This window comes from Dendrobates tinctorius, unplaced genomic scaffold (assembly GCF_039654945.1).
Source record: "Dendrobates tinctorius isolate UK_male_01 unplaced genomic scaffold, ASM3965494v1 ptg000003l, whole genome shotgun sequence".
Lineage (NCBI taxonomy): Eukaryota > Metazoa > Chordata > Amphibia > Anura > Dendrobatidae > Dendrobates > Dendrobates tinctorius.
In genome coordinates, this window is record NW_027361671.1 from 95850240 (window position 1) to 95871854 (window position 21615).

The following is a 21615-nucleotide window of genomic DNA, read 5'->3' on the forward strand; positions in this document are numbered from 1 at the left end:
TGTGGAGGGCAAACTGCTGCTGACTCCAAATTGTAACTACTTCAGATTTAAACATTCTCTGATTTGGCCTCTGTCTCCACTCTGTCTCTAGTATTTCCCTTGACCTCCAACACCGCCAGTTCCTGCTCACAGTTGCCGTCCACGCATTCCACACGTGTTCCTGTGTTACTGGGGTTCTGTAATGTCAGCAGATACCCCAATATGTGTCCGCCACTGTCTCCTGCGCTGTCCACCTTCCCACTGCAAGCGGTGGGAATGTGGACAGAGCAGGAGACAGTGGCAGACACACATCAGGGGATCTGCTGACATTACAGAACCCCAGTAACCCAGGAACACGTGTGGATTAGGCAGACGGCTGCTGTACGCTTAAACTAGCGGTGTTGGTGGTCACGTGAAATCCTGGAAACAGAGTGGAGACAGATGCCTAATTGGAGCACGTTGACAGTCTGTTGTAGCCTACAAACAATCTAAAACTGCCACCAAGTAGGCCTTGGCCTACACCTTAATTCTCCCTGGGCTCCAACAACGCTAGTTGGTGCTCGGAAGTGCTGTCCACACAGAAAAACACACTCGTTCATGTGAAAGTGGGGTTTGGTAACGTCAGCTGATCCCCTGCTGTGTGGAGGGCAAACTGCTGCTGCCTCCAAATTCAAAATACCACAGCTTTACACCTGGCTCCTAGTAGTCCTCGGCCTGCACCCTGATTGTCCCTGGGCTCCAACAACGCTAGTTGGTGCTCGGAAGTGCTGTTCACACAGAAAAACACACTTGTTCATGTGAAAGTGGGGGTCAGTAACGTCAGCTGATCCCCTGCTGTGTGGAGGGCAAAGTGTCCTGCTCCCTCCAAAGTCAAAATACCTCAGCTTTACACCTGGCTCCTAGTAGGCTTCGGCCTGCAACCTGATTGTCCCTGGGCTCCAACAACGCTAGTTGGTGCTCGGAAGTGCTGTCCACACAGAAAAACACACTTGTTCATGTGAAAGTGGGGGTCGGTAACGTCAGCTGATCCCCTGCTGTGTGGAGGGCAAACTGCTGCTGACTCCAAATTGTAACTACTTCAGATTTAAACATTCTCTGATTTGGCCTCTGTCTCCACTCTGTCTCTAGTATTTCCCCTGACCTCCAACACCGCCAGTTCCTGCTCACAGTTGCCGTCCACGCATTCCACACGTGTTCCTGTGTTACTGGGGTTCTGTAACGTCAGCAGATCCCCCAATATGTGTCCGCCACTGTCTCCTGCGCTGTCCACCTTCCCACTGCAAGCGGTGGGAATGTGGACAGAGCAGGAGACAGTGGCAGACACACATCAGGGGATCTGCTGACATTACAGAACCCCAGTAACCCAGGAACACGTGTGGATTAGGCAGACGGCTGCTGTACGCTTAAACTAGCGGTGTTGGTGGTCACGTGAAATCCTGGAAACAGAGTGGAGACAGATGCCTAATTGGAGCACGTTGACAGTCTGTTGTAGCCTACAAACAATCTAAAACTGCCACCAAGTAGGCCTCGGCCTACACCTTAATTCTACCTGGGCTCCAACAATGCTAGTTGGTGCTCGGAAGTGCTGTCCACACAGAAAAACACACTCGTTCATGTGAAAGTGGGGTTTGGTAACGTCAGCTGATCCCCTGCTGTGTGGAGGGCAAACTGCTGCTGCCTCCAAATTCAAAATACCACAGCTTTACACCTGGCTCCTAGTAGTCCTCGGCCTGCACCCTGATTGTCCCTGGGCTCCAACAATGCTAGTTGGTGCTCGGAAGTGCTGTTCACACAGAAAAACACACTTGTTCATGTGAAAGTGGGGGTCAGTAACGTCAGCTGATCCCCTGCTGTGTGGAGGGCAAAGTGTCCTGCTCCCTCCAAAGTCAAAATACCTCAGCTTTACACCTGGCTCCTAGTAGGCTTCGGCCTGCACCATGATTGTCCCTGGGCTCCAACAACGCTAGTTGGTGCTCGGAAGTGCTGTCCACACAGAAAAACACACTTGTTCATGTGAAAGTGGGGGTCGGTAACGTCAGCTGATCCCCTGCTGTGTGGAGGGCAAACTGCTGCTGACTCCAAATTATAACTACTTCAGATTTAAACATTCTCTGATTTGGCCTCTGTCTCCACTCTGTCTCTAGTATTTCCCCTGACCTCCAACACCGCCAGTTCCTGCTCACAGTTGCCGTCCACGCATTCCACACGTGTTCCTGTGTTACTGGGGTTCTGTAACGTCAGCAGATCCCCCAATATGTGTCCGCCACTGTCTCCTGCGCTGTCCACCTTCCCACTGCAAGCGGTGGGAATGTGGACAGAGCAGGAGACAGTGGCAGACACACATCAGGGGATCTGCTGACATTACAGAACCCCAGTAACCCAGGAACACGTGTGGATTAGGCAGACGGCTGCTGTACGCTTAAACTAGCGGTGTTGGTGGTCATGTGAAATCCTGGAAACAGAGTGGAGACAGATGCCTAATTGGAGCACGTTGACAGTCTGTTGTAGCCTACAAACAATCTAAAACTGCCACCAAGTAGGCCTCGGCCTACACCTTAATTCTCCCTGGGCTCCAAAAACGCTAGTTGGTGCTCGGAAGTGCTGTCCACACAGAAAAACACACTCGTTCATGTGAAAGTGGGGTTTGGTAACGTCAGCTGATCCCCTGCTGTGTGGAGGGCAAACTGCTGCTGCCTCCAAATTCAAAATACCACAGCTTTACACCTGGCTCCTAGTAGTCCTCGGCCTGCACCCTGATTGTCCCTGGGCTCCAACAACGCTAGTTGGTGCTCGGAAGTGCTGTTCACACAGAAAAACACACTTGTTCATGTGAAAGTGGGGGTCAGTAACGTCAGCTGATCCCCTGCTGTGTGGAGGGCAAAGTGTCCTGCTCCCTCCAAAGTCAAAATACCTCAGCTTTACACCTGGCTCCTAGTAGGCTTCGGCCTGCACCATGATTGTCCCTGGGCTCCAACAACGCCAGTTGGTGCTCGGAAGTGCTGTCCACACAGAAAAACACACTCGTTCATGTGAAAGTGGGGTTCGGTAACGTCAGCTGATCCCCTGCTGTGTGGAGGGCAAACTGCTGCCGCCTCCAAATTGTAACTACTTCAGATTTAAACATTCTCTGATTTGGCCTCTGTCTCCACTCTGTCTCTAGTATTTCCCCTGACCTCCAACACCGCCAGTTCCTGCTCACAGTTGCCGTCCACGCATTCCACACGTGTTCCTGTGTTACTGGGGTTCTGTAACGTCAGCAGATCCCCCAATATGTGTCCGCCACTGTCTCCTGCGCTGTCCACCTTCCCACTGCAAGCGGTGGGAATGTGGACAGAGCAGGAGACAGTGGCAGACACACATCAGGGGATCTGCTGACATTACAGAACCCCAGTAACCCAGGAACACGTGTGGATTAGGCAGACGGCTGCTGTACGCTTAAACTAGCGGTGTTGGTGGTCACGTGAAATCCTGGAAACAGAGTGGAGACAGATGCCTAATTGGAGCACGTTGACAGTCTGTTGTAGCCTACAAACAATCTAAAACTGCCACCAAGTAGGCCTCGGCCTACACCTTAATTCTACCTGGGCTCCAACAATGCTAGTTGGTGCTCGGAAGTGCTGTCCACACAGAAAAACACACTCGTTCATGTGAAAGTGGGGTTTGGTAACGTCAGCTGATCCCCTGCTGTGTGGAGGGCAAACTGCTGCTGCCTCCAAATTCAAAATACCACAGCTTTACACCTGGCTCCTAGTAGTCCTCGGCCTGCACCCTGATTGTCCCTGGGCTCCAACAATGCTAGTTGGTGCTCGGAAGTGCTGTTCACACAGAAAAACACACTTGTTCATGTGAAAGTGGGGGTCAGTAACGTCAGCTGATCCCCTGCTGTGTGGAGGGCAAAGTGTCCTGCTCCCTCCAAAGTCAAAATACCTCAGCTTTACACCTGGCTCCTAGTAGGCTTCGGCCTGCACCATGATTGTCCCTGGGCTCCAACAACGCTAGTTGGTGCTCGGAAGTGCTGTCCACACAGAAAAACACACTTGTTCATGTGAAAGTGGGGGTCGGTAACGTCAGCTGATCCCCTGCTGTGTGGAGGGCAAACTGCTGCTGACTCCAAATTATAACTACTTCAGATTTAAACATTCTCTGATTTGGCCTCTGTCTCCACTCTGTCTCTAGTATTTCCCCTGACCTCCAACACCGCCAGTTCCTGCTCACAGTTGCCGTCCACGCATTCCACACGTGTTCCTGTGTTACTGGGGTTCTGTAACGTCAGCAGATCCCCCAATATGTGTCCGCCACTGTCTCCTGCGCTGTCCACCTTCCCACTGCAAGCGGTGGGAATGTGGACAGAGCAGGAGACAGTGGCAGACACACATCAGGGGATCTGCTGACATTACAGAACCCCAGTAACCCAGGAACACGTGTGGATTAGGCAGACGGCTGCTGTACGCTTAAACTAGCGGTGTTGGTGGTCATGTGAAATCCTGGAAACAGAGTGGAGACAGATGCCTAATTGGAGCACGTTGACAGTCTGTTGTAGCCTACAAACAATCTAAAACTGCCACCAAGTAGGCCTCGGCCTACACCTTAATTCTCCCTGGGCTCCAAAAACGCTAGTTGGTGCTCGGAAGTGCTGTCCACACAGAAAAACACACTCGTTCATGTGAAAGTGGGGTTTGGTAACGTCAGCTGATCCCCTGCTGTGTGGAGGGCAAACTGCTGCTGCCTCCAAATTCAAAATACCACAGCTTTACACCTGGCTCCTAGTAGTCCTCGGCCTGCACCCTGATTGTCCCTGGGCTCCAACAACGCTAGTTGGTGCTCGGAAGTGCTGTTCACACAGAAAAACACACTTGTTCATGTGAAAGTGGGGGTCAGTAACGTCAGCTGATCCCCTGCTGTGTGGAGGGCAAAGTGTCCTGCTCCCTCCAAAGTCAAAATACCTCAGCTTTACACCTGGCTCCTAGTAGGCTTCGGCCTGCACCATGATTGTCCCTGGGCTCCAACAACGCCAGTTGGTGCTCGGAAGTGCTGTCCACACAGAAAAACACACTCGTTCATGTGAAAGTGGGGTTCGGTAACGTCAGCTGATCCCCTGCTGTGTGGAGGGCAAACTGCTGCCGCCTCCAAATTGTAACTACTTCAGATTTAAACATTCTCTGATTTGGCCTCTGTCTCCACTCTGTCTCTAGTATTTCCCCTGACCTCCAACACCGCCAGTTCCTGCTCACAGTTGCCGTCCACACATTCCACACTTGTTCCTGTGTTCCTGGTGTTCTGTAACATGAGCTGATCCCCCAATGTGTGTCCGGCACTGTCTCCTGCGCTGTCCACCTTCCCACTGCAAGTGGTGGGAATGTGGACAGAGCAGGAGACATTGGCAGACAAACATCAGGGGATCTGCTGACATTACAGAACACCAGTAACACAGGAACACGTGTGGATTGGGCAGACGGCTACTGTACGCATAAACTGGCGGTGTTGGTGGTCACGTGAAATCCTGGAAACAGAGTGGAGACAGATGCCTAATTGGAGCACGTTGACAGTCTGTTGTAGCCTACAAACAATCTAAAACTACCACCAAGTAGGCCTCGGCCTACACCATGATTGTCCCTGGGCTCCAACAACGCTAGTTGGTGCTCGGCAGTGTCTTTGGCACGGGGACTCCCTGTTGCCCAGCCTGGTTCCAGCACACCTGCTGTTTCCGGGTAGTGTCAAGGTCACTATGCCACCAATCCGTTGTCCTGTCATCTTGCGGCCGGGTTAGCCGACTCTATGGTGCCTGCAGTTTAGGTGACTCCTATGTGGGCTGCGGGAACTGGCACTGAAGGCTGGATCTGTAGTGCCAATGGGACATGGACCCCCTGTAGGACTGTGGGTTTCGGTAACTCCGGCCGGCTTGTGGCCTGGCTACTTTGCTTTGAATGGGTACCTTCTGCTACCCACCCGGGTTCCAGCACTGCCTGCTGGTTCTCACCAGAGCCTTTGGCCTAGGTGCCTCCATCTCGGTATCCGAGGTCCAGCACCGTCAGCTGGTCCTTGGTAGTGCTTTTTAGCACAGGTACCTTCTGCTTAGTAACCGTGGTCCAGCACCATCAGTTGGTCCTCGGTAGTGCCATTGGCTCTTGTTCCTTCTGCTACCCATCCAGGTGCCAGCACTGTCTGCTGGTTCTCGCCAGTTTCTCAGCCTTCTTGTACCTTCTGCTACATTTCCAAGATCAAGCTTTTTGAAATTGTCTTTGGTAATCCTTATTGATCTCCATGACGACGACTCTGATGATGATGACCCTGAAGACCACACCAAAGAAGACCAGAAATATGACCCTAAATAATAAGACCAAGAGGACAAAGAACATGAAGACAACCACCAAGATACAGAACAAAAGACAGAAGAACAAGCAGCAGAAGAAGCAAAAGCAGAAGAACAGAAAGCAGAAGAACATTAAGCATAAGACTAAAAATCAGCATAGAAGAAATCAAAATTATAAGCAGAAGAAGACTAAGCAGTAAATGGGGGTGAGTCCGTTCCTCCTCGTGGTGCCCCTGGAAAATGCCTGCTGCTGCAGGCCAAACTGAACGTGGACAAATCCTGTTGTAAATCTTTTGTGACAGGCAGAACGTAAGGTGTAATCTTATAACTTTTATAAATAAGTACTACAGGAATGACTGTCACCATAAGAAAATGAAGACAAAGAAGAATAGGAAGAAGATGAAGAAATAGCATATTAAAATTAATAATAGCTGAATAAGAAGAATATGAAGAATGGAAAAAAAAATTAATGGGGAGAAGATGAAGAAGAAGAAGATGAATAAGGTGAAGAAAAAGTTGATGAAAAAAATGCTACTGCTGCGGATCATGAAGGCGAAAGTGTGGGAGAAGTACAAAAGAAGGTGAAGAGCATGGAAGTTGTGAAACATACAGTACATATCTGACAAAATATAAAAAAGGTTAACATAGTCAATATCTTTTTAACTCCGAACGTATTGAAAAAAAAAACTGGAATTAATGCTATGCCATGTGATTTGAATAAACCACTATGCTTTTAATGTCTCCTCCACCTCCCATAATACATTCTACATGATTCTTATTTGTTTTCAATTATGTAGAATTAGCCAACAAGGAAATAAAGGGCTTTTTTTAATTCCAATACCGGAAGTCCCATTGACTTGAATGGGACTTCCGGTATCGGAATCGGCGATACCCGATATTTTTTTCGTATCGGGCGATACCATCCGATACGATATTTTTGGGTATCGAACGGTATCGCTCAACACTACTCATAAGCCATCTAATTTACAAATAAATACATGTGCGGTCAATACAAAGGACTGACACAGAATTTTTTCCTTCCAAAGACCTTACAAAAGATGAAGGAGAATTCAACATGTGTGGAGGAAAAGAGATTCCAGCAGCTATACAAAAAAGGATTCTATACAGTCAGAGCAGTCAGACTGTGGAATGCCCTACCAGAAGAAGTAGTAATGGCAGACAATATAACAGCTTTTATACAAGGGCTGGATGTTTTTCTCATAACAAATGACATTGTGGGCTATACATAATCTAGTGATAGAGAATGTATAATTGGTGGAGAAAGGCTGAACTTCATAGACCTATGTCTTTTTCAATCTATGTAACTATGTAACAGTAAATAGCTGGGATATCTCCATTAGAATCTATATGTTATGCACGATGGCTCTGTCTAGCTGGGAGTTCCTATAAGGCAGCTCAATGTCAGGACCAGGGAGAGCTCCAGCTTGGCTGCAACAAGCTATCTGTTGACCTCTAACTATCCTGATGCCATAAACTCATTATAATACAGTGTGTCCATTAAGTCATGGTGCACTTTTGACCAGTCACAGGAAAGCATACAAGTATACCACGATCCCCGGATCTGACGCCCTTAGACTTTTACTTTTGGGGTTATGTGAAGCAACATACACTCACTGGCCACTTTATTAGGTACACCATGCTAGTAAGGGGTTGGACCCCCTTTTGCCTTCAGAACTGCCTCAATTCTTCGTGGCAGAGATTCAACAAGGTGCTGGAAGCATTCCTCAGAGATTTTGGACCATATTGACATGATGGCATCACACAGTTGGCGCAGATTTGTCGGCTGCACATCCCTGATGCGAATCTCCCGTTCCACCACATCCCAAAGATGCTCTATTGGATTGAGATCTGGTGACTGAGGAGGCCATTTGAGTACAGTAAACTCATTGTCATGTTCAAGAAACCAATCTGAGATGATTCGAGCTTTATGACATGGCGCATTATCCTGCTGAAAGTAGCCATCAGATGTTGGGTACATTGTGGTCATAAAGGGATGGACATGGTCAGCAATAATACTCAGGTAGGCTGTGGCGTTGCAACGATGCTCAATTGGTACCAAGGGGCCCAAAGAGTGCCCAGAAAAAATTCCCCACACCATGACACCACCACCACCAGCCTGAACCGTTGATACAAGGCAGGATGGATCCATGCTTTCATGTTGTTTACGCCAAATTCTGACCCTACCATCCGAATGTCGCAGCAGAAATCGTGACTCATCAGACCAGGCAACGTTTTTCCAATCTTCTACTGTCCAATTTCGATGAGCTTGTGCAAATTTTAGCCTCAGTTTCCTTAGCTGAGAGGAGTGGTACCCATTGTGGTCTTCTGCTGCTGTAGCCCATCTGCCTCAAAGTTCGACGCACTGTGCGTTCAGAGATGCTCTTCTGCCTACCTTGGTTGTAACGGGTGGCAATTTGAGTCACTGTTGCCTTTCTATCAGCTCGAACCAGTCTGCCCATTCTCCTCTGACCTCTGGCATCAACATGGCATTTCCGGCCACAGAACTGCCGCTCACTGGATTTTTTTTCTTTTTCGGACCATTCTCTGTAAACCCTAGAGATGGTTGTGCGTGAAAATCCCAGTAGATCAGCAGTTTCTGAAATTCTCAGACCAGCCCTTCTGGCACCAACAATCATGCCACGTTCAAAGGCACTCAAATCACCTTTCTTCCCCATACTGATGCTCGGTTTGAACTGCAGGAGATTGTCTTGACCATGTCTACATGCCTAAATGCACTGAGTTGCCGCCATGTGATTGGCTGATTAGAAATTAAGTCTTAACACACAGTTGGACAGGTGTACCTAATAAAGTGGCCAGTGAGTGTATGTACATTGAACGTATCAGCAACATTAATCACTTAAAACAGAGAATCACAGACGTTATTCACTATGTTACACCAAACGTCCTTACCCGTGTGTGGCAAGAACTTCACTATCGTTTGGATGTGTGTAGGGCAACAAATGGAGTCCACATCGAACTGCACTGAACAGGTATGAAACTGGGAGAGTTTTCCTTTTATTTAGAGCAGATTTCACGTTTCTATCATCTTTTGTTGCTTTCCTGTGACTGGTCCAAAGTGCACCATGACTTTATGGACACACTGTATAGTCGACGGGAAAGGATGTGTGAATACAGAATGTCCTATCACACTTAGAAAAAGTCTTCTATAACAACTGAAGTGCCAATTTAAAAACTGTCATTAATAGTAAGAGGCCATCTGACTCATATAGAAGCCAGTGGTTTGTTCATATTCTTGATATATAGGATCCCAACAGATATAACAAATGTGTACACACTTTTTTCACCTTTACAAATTCTGAAAACATAGTATTGTTAATATTGATTATGTTTGCTAGTGCAAAAGTATTCCATATAAAGAAGAACCATACAAATACAATACGCTTTGCGAACCCCATTTGTAATATTAGCCACAACGCTTTACCAGCTCAGTCTTATGATGGCTTTTAACATGACCAGACAAAACCCACTGACTAATGGGATTCACTTTATCTCCTCTTAAATTCTAACATAAAAGTGAATAAAATTTCATTTTTTTTTAAATCAAAACATCAGAAATTATGCTAGTCAAATAGTCAGTTCCAGATTTGGGTGCAATTTTTGTTTAAATGAGTTTTTTTGGTGATAAAACACCACACCTGTTGTGTAATGTAATAAATGCCCTGGGGTTGCCTTTGGGCAATACAAAAAACAAACTATGATAGATTTATCAAAACTGGAGCAACAAAAAGGTGCAGTTTCCCACCGTGATCATTCAGATTGCAGATCTAATATTTTAGGAATATTTTGGAAAATAAAATAAGCAATTTGTTATGAATAACCTGAACACTTTATTTGCACAGATTTTTGATCAATCTCCTTCACGTCTTGCAGAGAACTACATAGTCTACTACGGCCAACAAATACCTTGCAGCTGCATTTTCAAAAATAGCCCAAAAAAACTCACTGCTGAACTTCAATAATTCATCTGATATTACGATGGTGCCTTTTAATAAGACCTCATGCAGATATTCGTGTTTGTCCACCGACACAAAGTAATGGTGCAAGTTTCGTCAGTGTTCTGAATCTGAGTTTCATCGCTTAGTCAATGTGTACGTTTTCAAGTAATCAGTGATTTTTAATAAAATATATAAAACCTTAAATATTTTCCTTCCTATATATTCTCAAAATAAATGTATTTTCCAACAGTGTAATATTTCACATCTTTTTTTTAGTTAATAAAAACAACTCTAAAATAAAATATTCCATCACAAATCTGGCCTGTTATAAGGAGATAACAGTACTGACTTCAATATGAAATCTCTAAAACTAGGAGAAATCTGGGATTTTGTAGAACTTCTCATTTGGAGCTGTATAGCACAATTGGGTGTTTTCTTTCCCAACAGAGGAGTAAAAGTTTCAGAAGTTAATTGGATCTGGAGGGAGGACAGTGAGAAGCTGTAAGCTTAGGCAAGCCTAAGGCAGCAGAGCTCAGAAGAGAGCAGAAATATGTTTCGCTACTAGCTTGTCTCATACCCCTTTATCTTTTAAACCTTTTGTTTATTATTATAGCTATGTGGGCATTTTATTTTACGTTCACTTTAGGGTTACTCAATAATTCTCATTGGCTTGGGGTCAAGCTTATTTAAATAGAATTTTTGGGCAATGCCACACAGATATGAGCTCTGGCTTTCAAACTCTTTTGAACATACATGAGGATAATATATAAATATATACAACTTATTTTGCAAAGTAAAGTACTTTGTAAAGTGAAGTACTAGAAAAGAAAGTAAGAAGAAAAAATATTTTTCTTTGTAAAATTTTTACTGTTATAGTCTTGTTGACCAATAACTCCTGCAATGAGAAATAAAATCCAGATTGCTTTTCTCTCTCCCAGACACTCTTAAATTATGCACTAAAAAAGAAGCTAAAGGCAAATACTTAGGCTGGGTTTACATACATCCAGAAAAATCAGACTCAGTTTTTTCAGCCTGATGCAACATAACGGATCAGAGCTTATGGTAACTCTGATGCAAAGATGCATCAGTTGCCTTGAGGCTTTTTTACCTTTGACCCCAAGGCACTGGTTGAGGGCTGGATCCCAACGTTCCATGAAACGTGATCAGACCACCACACCTGCTTCATGTTGTTGCAAACTGATCAGGCCACTGTGCCTGCCCCTGTCTGATGCAAACTACGACACCTGACAGGTCAGAATGATCCAATTGTACACTATGAGATTAGTTCCATCTTCAATTTCCTTTCAGGTTTGTTTAACCCCCTTAATGACTAGAGGTATTTTTGGTTTTACATTTTCATTTTTTGCTCCCCTTCTTACCAGAGCCATAACTTTTTTATTTTATGGTCAAAATGGCCATGTGAGGGCTTGCTTTTTGCAGGATGAGTTGTACTTTTGAACGACACTATTGGTTTTACCATGTCATGTACTCGAAAATGGGAAAAAAAATTCCAAGTGAGGTGAAATTGCAAAAAAGTGCAATCCCACACTTGTTTTTTTGTTTTTTTTCACCATGTTCACTAAACCAGGTTATTACAAGTTCATAGACATCAAACATGTCTAGGTTCTTTTTTATTTTATGTGGTGAAAAAAAATTGGAAAGTTTGTTAAAAAAATTGTGAGATTTTCCAATACCCGTAGCGTCTCCATTTTTCGCAATCTCGGGTTGGGTGCAGGCTTATTTTTCTGCGTGCTGAGCTGACGTTTTTAGCAATACCATTTTGGTGCAGATAAGATCTTTTGATCACCCACTATTGCATTTTAATACAATGTTGCAGTGACCAAAAAAACGTAATTCTGGCGTTTTGAATTTTTTTCTTGTTATGCCATTTAGCGATCAGATTAATTCTTATTTTATAGTGATAGATAGGGCAATTCTGAATGTGGCTATACCAAATTTGTGTATGTTTGATTTTATTTTTTATTGTTTTATTTTGAATGGGTGAAAGGGGGTTGATTTGAACTTTTATATTTTTTTAATTTTTTAAAATATTTTTAAAAACTTTTTTTTACTTTTGGCATGCTTCAAAAGTCTCTATGGGAGACTAGAAGCTGCCATAATCTGATCGGCTCTGCTACATACAGGCGGTGATCAGATCGCCTGTATGTAGCAGAATTGCTTACTTGCTATGAGCGCCGACCACCAGGTGGCGCTCATAGCAATCTAGCATTGACAAACATAGAGGTCTGCAGGAGACTTCTTGTTGTCATGGCGACCAATCGGTGACCCGCGATCATGTGACGGGGTCAACGATGGGCAGATTTCCGGCATTATTGCCGCAAACGCATGTTAAATGTCGCGGTCAGTGTTTGACAGTGGCATTTAATGGGTTAATAGCCGCGGGTGGATTGCGATTCCCTTTTTGGATGTTCTGAGCTGTTCAAAACAGCTGACATGTCCCGGGAAAAGCGAGGAGCCCGACTTCGGCGTACTATTACGCCTGATGTTGGAAAGGGGTTAAATGCTGGATGTAATTAAAGAAGTGCCGGATATATGGTACTAAATTATCCTTATTCCAGGGGCTAGGTCCAACGCAAAGTAGTGGAAACCTTTATTTCAGAGGTTCATAAAAGTATAGGTCCCCCACTGGCCATTTCTAGCACTGTTAAAAAGTGACCTGGACACAGGTGAGCTGTTATTTAGTGAATAATCTCTAATTAGTGGACAATTTCTAAATGAGAAGCTACAATGGGAAAATAACTATTTTCCCCAAATTCTTTTAAGAGTGATCTATAATATGTGGGTTGTAGATTAAAAGGTATCGAGGGATTAAAAATCAATGCGAAGAAGGAAGAAAATGATCCAGCTCCCGGTACATAATGGATAAAATCAGTGATTTATGTATTCCATCATAAAATAAAATGTTCAAAACATTTTTTTTCTTTTTTTATCTAATCAACATCCATGATAGGAAAAATGGGGGGAACTTGGGAGGAATAAAGAGCACCAAGTCTAAGCACATGTTCTGGTGATAGCATTCCCTTCTTTTTTCCTCCCATGTTCCCCCCATTTTTCCTATCATGGATGTTGATTAGATTAAAAAAGAAAAAAATAATTTTTTTTTTTGGACATTTTATTTTATGATGGAATAGATAAATCACTGGTTTTATCCATTACGTACCGGGAGTTGGATCATTTCTTCTTTCTTCGCATTAAGCCAAGTTCTTGCAGCAACGCTGATCACGGACTCCTGGACCTGCCGCAGCTGGTGGAAAGTGAGCTGGTTTAATTTTCTGCATTAAAAATCAATACATTGTGACTTTAAATTGAGAATAACAATATACAGTACTTACCTAACTGAATCTACATTATTCCCAACTGTTGGATGTTAGCGACTCCAGTCTCTGAATACAAGCCTCACTAGAAAATCATCGCTATAAAGAGTGAGTGATCACACATCTCGGGGGTGTCATTGCTATGGATGTCACATCAGCACTTAAGAGCAACAGGAATGGTACATATATACTACAAAGTTTATTAGTTTGCAATTTTGAGCCGTAATTCATAATTTTTTTAAAACCCTGCAGAACGCTTTAAACCTTTCTAATTCCATTTATCTATGTATAAAGTGTGTAATTAGTAGCCAATCATGACATCATAGTAGTAATCCCTGCACGTTGCAAGAAAGCTATTGTCGTAAAAGAATGAATCATAGCCACTGTGCCACAAAACCAGTCTAACCGTTTCTCACTACATTTTCCCACTACAATCTAAGCTGGAAATTCCAGTTTGTTACTTATAAACATTTATATCCTATGCATATTTTTTCCTTTGGTATTTTTAGGGCTGGATTTACCATTTTAAGTCTGATGGTAATGATACAAAAACTGTCAGCTTTTCTGACATATCTGTTTTAGTAAATCCTTGCATTACCTAGGGACATAACAATATTAGACTACTCATCTGTTGTTCCTCCTGGAAATGTATAAATAATTTATCCACTAGTAGCTACAGCTCCATTTATCTCCACACAGTATGACTCTGCCAGAAAACATACGCCATTACTGATATTTCATGGGGAGTACAATTATTTTTCTAGACAGACAGGCCACAAAGGCTGACAGCGCCTCTCTAAAATAGCAGAATTAGGAGATGTATGTGCATTATGTTTCCTTTTTCTACAAGCAGTAACTGATGAAACCGATCATAGTATAGCGTGTATTTCCTTATTAAACTTAAAGCTATAGATTTTGCATTGTCTCATGTTTGGGAAATATTATATTTATACTTCTAGGTAAACCAGTGCTAAAAAGCATTTTTCTATCTCACATAGTGATGGTATATATCTAGAATGGATCATCTCTTCATAATCAGTGACCGTCTATCAACTTAGACACCCACTGATCCTGGAATGAAAGAGATTACAGAGCTGGTACTGCATCCCCTTTAATGTTTTTCCAATGCACAGCAGTGCTCCAGACCCCCCGGCTGCGCAGGAAATGGCCCAAGCAGCAGGGTACCATCATTTTCTTTTTTTTCATCTAGCTCCAAAATCCCCAAACTTGTATAATGATAATGATCAGGATTGTGCACATATTAGTCATTCAGCAAGACCAAGGTGTGGATTTCCTCACCCTTAGGCCGCAGTCACACTACAGCGAGATACGGCCGAGTCTCGCAGGTTAAAACCAGGCTCTGGCACCAGGACTCCGGAGCAGAGCGTGCAGCTCCATGTATTGCTGTGCGGCTGCACACTCCGCTCCGGAGTGCCGGCGCCAGAGCTTGGTTTTAACCTGCGAGACTCGGCCATATTACGCTGTGTGTGATCCTGGCCTAACTCATATATACTGTATGTGTAAAAATCTGTAGGGCTTGGTCTGTGATTCATAGGCACTAATTAATCATAACATTGTTGTATAGCTCAACTGTGCAGTGATTATTCTCTAGGACAATGGACTTCTCAAGCTACTTTTAATAATGGCAGGAATTGTCAAATTCTAGGAAAAATTATTTGCTGACTTTCTAGTTGTATGTTATGAAATTGCCAACTGTTTTTAGCAACATGTACTTAAATCCATGCAGAAGATCTGCATTGAGATAAAATAACTGAATATAGTCTAATCAGACATGTCTAACCTTCTTGCCAATATTTGAAGCACTGTTTGATATTCATATTTCATGCAAATAAGAAATGTTAACAATAATTAGCAGCAAAAGTCTTCAAGCCACCCACTGGGTGGAAGTAGCCATCAGCTGGGAACCTTTATCCCAGATATTCTCTTGATCGGTCAGTGTCATCATCTTGGGTAGTAGTCTTCTGGAACACCACTGAGATTTCTTAGCTTCAGAGCGGCATCTACTGTCCTAATGTAATTACTAATCATTTTTCTCATATCTGCAGTGTATGGGTCATACTCCAACTTTCTGAGGCCAGAGCGCTTGAAGTTTCCATCCTTTTGGCCTTCAACACATAGGAGTCTGTCTGCTAAGACTGGGAGTCCAAGAAGGTTTATCATTCTTTTGAGTTGAAAGAATAAATCTTCCTTAAGGTCTTCAAAATTTACCACTAGCACATTTTTCCCATACTTTAGCCAGTCTAGTGTATGTGTTGCCCACCAGGGTGCATAGTTACTTACAAATTCAGGCCACTCTGAAATAGAAAAGAAAAACATATTAGGAAAATGTAATACGCCCATATATTTAATATTGAGCCAACTTGTAGTTGCAATAATTTCAACCAAAACTTATAGTATATGCAATAATACATTGAGCAAAGAAGAGGCAACTGCATCCAACCTGTTGTACAACTGTCAAATAAATCTTTTCGATAATCCAACATAACAGACAAACAGAAAAAGACTTATGTGTGAGTTTAAATGTTATATTTCTATTAGACTGGGTTTTAAGTCTCTTTCACAGATCCTAGCTGATTCCTGTACTGGAAAAAACAGTAATGGTGAGATCCATGGTTCGTGTTCATGTGTCTTCTGTATGTATGTATGTATGTGACATCCGTGTTTCACATCAGTGTAACATCTCTATGCAGTGCCTGTGTCCGTGCGACAAGTACAAGTGACTGGGAAAAGCAGTATCCCAGGATCCGGTAGCTGAAGGCAGCTCTCATAATTGTTGCTTCGTCTCCCTGAGATCAACGCGACCAGGCAACAATGATGAGAGTCGTATTCAGCAGCAGCTGTGTTCCTCCTGTGTAAAATAAAGAATATTTTTTAAAAAACAGAGTGGGCTGTAGCACACTTTCATAACCAGCAGAGAGAAATCCCTCAGGGGCTGATGTTCATAATTTGGAAATGGGCAACCCAGTGTCTCAGCTGTTAGGACTGCAGTCTTGCAGCGCCGGAGTCCTGAGTTCAAATCCTACCAAGGACATCTGCAAGGAGTTTGTATGTTCTTCCCATGTTTGTGTGGGTTTCATCCAGGTACTACGGTCTCCTCCCACACTCCAAAGACATACTGATAGGGAATTTAGATTGTGAGCCCCATTAGGGACAGTGATGATTATGTCTGTAAAGTGCTGCGGAATAAGATAGCGCTATATAAGCAAAAGCATAATAATATACCATAAGATTGCAAGGCTATTAATAACAGCTCACATTTGTTTGCTTCGCCTTTCTTGGTGAATTTACGGGGACCCAAGAAAAAAAAAGTGACGTAGGGTTGCCCTATAAATTTAAATCAGCAAAGGCTAAGCAGACAGCTGTGGGTTGATATATAGATAGGTAGACATACCCGGCTTCAGTGTGTCGTGTGGCTCAGATGATTCAAATGAGCTTCTTACAGCCAGAGAAAGTGAACACATCTCTGCAGTTCCTCAACAGGGAAATTCCCAGCTGCAGAGCATGGGTCAGATGGTTCAAATGAGCCTCTTACAGGAGCCCAAGCACTCAATACTCAATTTCCGATGCTCGATCTAGTATCAAAAAGTGCCATCCACACTCACCCATCACTAATTATTGCATTATGATAGTTTCCATCTGAAGACTACTGTACACTCTTTGCCCAAGGGCCAACAACTATTTTTTTAGGCTTGAAAAAGGCCAATTATGGCAAAAATATTGCCTGTTTTGTTGTCCTGTTTTAACTATTCTGGAATAAAGTTCAAGTTTGGTTGAAGAACCTGTGGTTTTGGTGCCTCGGCTTCTTTGAATTTTCTACACTGCTCCCTTCTCCTTTTTTAATAAATTTGCAAATATTTCTACATTTCTGTTTTTTTTTCAGTCAAGATGGGGTGCAGAGTGTACACTAATGAGAAAAAAATGAATTTTTTTGAATTTACCAAATGGCTGCAATGAAACAAAGAGTGAAAAATTTAAAATGGTCTGAATACTTTCCGTACCCACTGTATATAATGAGCAAAAAAATTCTTGACCCATTGTCTCTACAAAGAGGTTTATTTCATTGCCTAGAGTTTTTTTGCTTCCTTTCTCACAGATGCAGTTTGTTTATAAAAAAAATTGCGCTTAAAGGGCCTGTCACACTAAGCGATATCGCTAGCAATATCGCTATAATGTCACTGGTTTTTGCTATTGTTTTGGTTATTGCTAGCGATATCGCTTTGTCTGATACTTACCTCCGACCGCTCCCCCGCTGGTTATTGCTGATCGCACGAGAACGTTCTGGACCGTTTCTCGTCGTCAGCTTCCTGCTGGGGCTTCCTGCTGTGGAGACGAGCGATGCGTGGACGTGGGCGGGAGGACGTCAGGATCGCCTCGTCTGACAGGTAAGTAGCAACCCCTGACCCCTGCGATGTCGCTGATGAGATCTGCCTGTGTGGCAGCTCACTAGCGACCACTTAGCGATGCACCAGCGATCCTGACCGCGTCATATGGTCGGGATCGCTGGTGCATCGCTAAGTGTGACAGTACCTTTACTCCTCCTCACTAGGTTCAGCCTGTAGTCTTTGCTGCTGATATCAACATGAAGTAAGCATTGCAGACATTAATAGATACTGGGAGCAGAGATAGAGACTCACCATTGGTCTGAGGGTAAAAACATAAAACTCCTTTAGGCTAATTAATATACCTAATTGTAGGGACAATGGGCCAAGAATCTTTTTTGCTTTAAGTTATCATATTGTTTGTAATTTGGATTTTTTTCTGGATATGGATGTATGAAAACTTAACTTTATGGAATATGTATGGTTTGACTTTGTCAAATAAATCATTCACAGTTTATCTGCTTTGCACAATACATGTTTATTACTCTATCATTGTTTTTGGTGAAGTAAAATACTGTTAGTTTTTTCAATGTTGACATTTTTATAATGTCATATTAGTCAGCACTAGCAAACAGTTTTCGAATGGAGCAGTTTTTCTACACAGGGACCACAACAAGTGACGGTTATCGAAAGTCTACGCAATCAATATATTAATGGTTGGCCTTAGGTGTTATGGCTCTCTATTCTGTAATTTATATTAGCACATAAAAAGTCATATTGCAAAGAAACATGACTTAAAGGGGTTGTCTAGTCCAAATCAATAAGTCTGGAGTCAGTCTTTGTGACTGCAGACTTATGAATCACCCCAGCCAGCACATGCACTGTGAGCTGCAGGGATTTGCCAGTCTCTGATCTGGGATAAGAAGGTAAGTATAAGTTGTACGTACTCCTGGCCAATGGAAGTGGCCTCAATCCACACAATTGTAAGATGGCCATGCCCACTGGCCTGGGGTGTGTACAACATACATATCCTATGGTCCGGGTCAGAAACCGGCGAATCCCCGCAGTGCATAGTTTTTGTACTGGGGTGATTCATATGTCTGCAGTCACACAGAGTGACTGCAGACTTAGGCCGGGTTCACTTTAGCGTTCGGGGGCTCTGAGGAGGACTGTGTACTTCCTCCATTAAGCCCCACCTACTTGCACATACTTCTGCATGAGTCCTGCGTACCTATCTTTAACATTGGGTACTCAGGACATGCAGATGCATCGTTTTGACGTGCCCGCCGTCTGCACAAAACGCAACTTGTTGCTTTCCCGTGCAGTCGGCGGGCACGTCAAAACAACGCATCCGCATGTCCTGCGTACCTAATGTTAAAGATAGGTAAGCAGGACACATGCAGAAGTATGCGGAAGTTGGTGGGGCTTAACGGAGAAAGTATACAGCCCTCCGCAGAGCCCCCAAATGCTAATGTGAACTTAGCCTTACTGATTTTGACCAGAAAACCCCTTGAATAATACAAAGGACACAAATATTTTGGTGTGATTCTGCAGCTTTCTACATGATAATATTTATAGACGCATCATGCTTATATACAGTGGCTTGTGGAAGTATTTACCCTTCTTGGCATTTTTCTTGTTTTGCTACCTCACAACCTGGAATGTCACAGTTTTTTGAGAGTTTGCTTCAGTTCATGTAAAGAGCATGCCTACAACTATGAAAATTGTGTGTTTTTATTTTGAGGCAAACAACATCAAAATAGCTGAAAACTACAGTGTGCATAACTAATACTCCCCCTAAAGTCAGTACTGCTGCAAATCGCTTTGGATAAGTTTCTATGAGCTTTCTACATTTTGCCACTGGGATTTTTTCCCACTCCTCAAGGCAAAACTGCTCCAGCTCCTTCAAGTTAGATAATTTCCTCTGGTGAACAGCAATTTTCACGTCTGACCACAGATTCTCAATTAGATTAAGGTCTGGAATTTAATTAGGCCACTCCAAAACATTCAAATAATTCTCCTTATACCACTTGAGTCTTGCTTTAGCAGTATGCTATTGGTCATTGATGTATTGGAATGTGAATCTCCATCCCAGTTTCAAATCACTGACAGATTGAAACAGGTTTTGCTTAAGAATATCCCTGCATTTTGCACCATCCATGTTCTCCTTGACTCAGACCATTTTCCCTGTCCCTGATGCCAAAAAACATCCTCACAGCATTATGCTGCCACCACCATGTTTCACTGTTGGGTGGTGTTCTTGGAATGATGAGCTCTGCTGGTTTTGGTGCCAGACATAGCTTTTACCTTGGTGGCCAAAAAGTTTAATTCGGTCTCATCTGAACATAGCACCTTCCTTTATACATTTGGAGAGTCTCCCACATGTCTTTTGGCAAACTCAAAATGATCCTTAATTTTTTTGTGTAAGTAAAGGCTTTTTTTCTGCCCACTCTTCCATAAAAGCCACCTGTACAATAGTATGGAGTGTACAGTTTAATGTGGTAATACGGACAGATACTCCAGGCTCTGTTTGGGAACTCTGCAGTTCGTTCAGGGTTACCTTTGGTCTCTGTGTTGCCTTTCTGACTCTGTAATTAATTCCCTCCTTGTCCAGGCAGCCCTCTTGGCAGGTTTGTTGTGGTACCATGTTCTTTCCTCTAGATGATAATGGATTTGATGGTGCTCTAGGGTATCGTCAGAGAACTCTCAACATCTTTGTCCCTGACTTGTTTGAAGATCTCCTTGTCTTCATGGTGTTTGGTTAGTGGTGCACCTCTTGCTTAATGGTGTTGCAGCCTCTGTGGCCTTTAAAAAAAGGTGGGAACATACTGGCAATCCATATTTTTATTTATTTTACTTTACTCATTTATATAGTGCCATTAATTCCACAGCGCTTTACATACATTATTGGCACTGTCCCAAATGGGGCTCACAATCTAAATTCCCTGTATCAGGGAATGTGGGAGGAAACCCGAGAACCCAGAGAAAACCCACGCAAACATGGGGAGTACATAAAAACTCCTTGCAGATGTTGTCCTTGGTGGGATTTGAACCCATGACACCAGCACTACAAGACTGAAGTGCTAACCACTGAGCCCACATATGACACTTAGATTGCAAAAATGTGGACTTCCTTTCACTAAGCATGTGAATTATGAAGGTAATTGCTTGCACCAGAAATTTTTAGGGGCTTCATCGCAAAAGGAGTGAATACATATGTGCTTGTCAATTTTTAGTTATTTGATCCAATAAATTAAAGTAATGCCTATATTTTTCACACTTCACCAACTTAGACTATTTTATGCTGAAGCATCACACACAAATAAAAAATTATTATAAACACATATTGTAATGTAACAAAATAGGTAAAAAGCCAAGAGGGGTGACTGTTGCAAGCAACTGTAAGTGCAGTATGATTTACTGACAGAGAGACTGCACTTTTAAAATGTAACCCCTTAGCCAATTTTGACCTTAATGACCAAGACAAATTTTACAATTCTGACCAGTGTCACTTTATATGGCTATAAAGGCTTGAACGTATTCTGGAAGGCTTGAATGTATCCCACTGATTCTGAGAATGTTCTTCCGAGACATTTTGTACTTCACGATAGTCGTAAAATTTATTCAATAGGACTTGCATTTATTTGTGAAAAAATGGAGATTTGGCAAAATTT

At 43.2% G+C, this 21615-nt stretch overlaps 1 protein-coding gene across 2 annotated transcripts in view; it reads right to left on the reverse strand.

The window, feature by feature from the left end:
- Positions 1–13781: 13781 nt before the first annotated feature.
- The window catches only part of WSCD2 (WSC domain containing 2), a 606696-nt gene continuing 598862 nt past the window's right edge, over positions 13782–21615 (reverse strand). For both annotated transcript variants that reach the window (XM_073562054.1, XM_073562051.1), the window contains one exon: positions 13782–15916. In XM_073562054.1, coding sequence (XP_073418155.1) covers positions 15564–15916 — 353 coding nt within the window. In that variant the 3' untranslated portion in view covers positions 13782–15563. The remainder of the gene's footprint in view (positions 15917–21615) is intronic.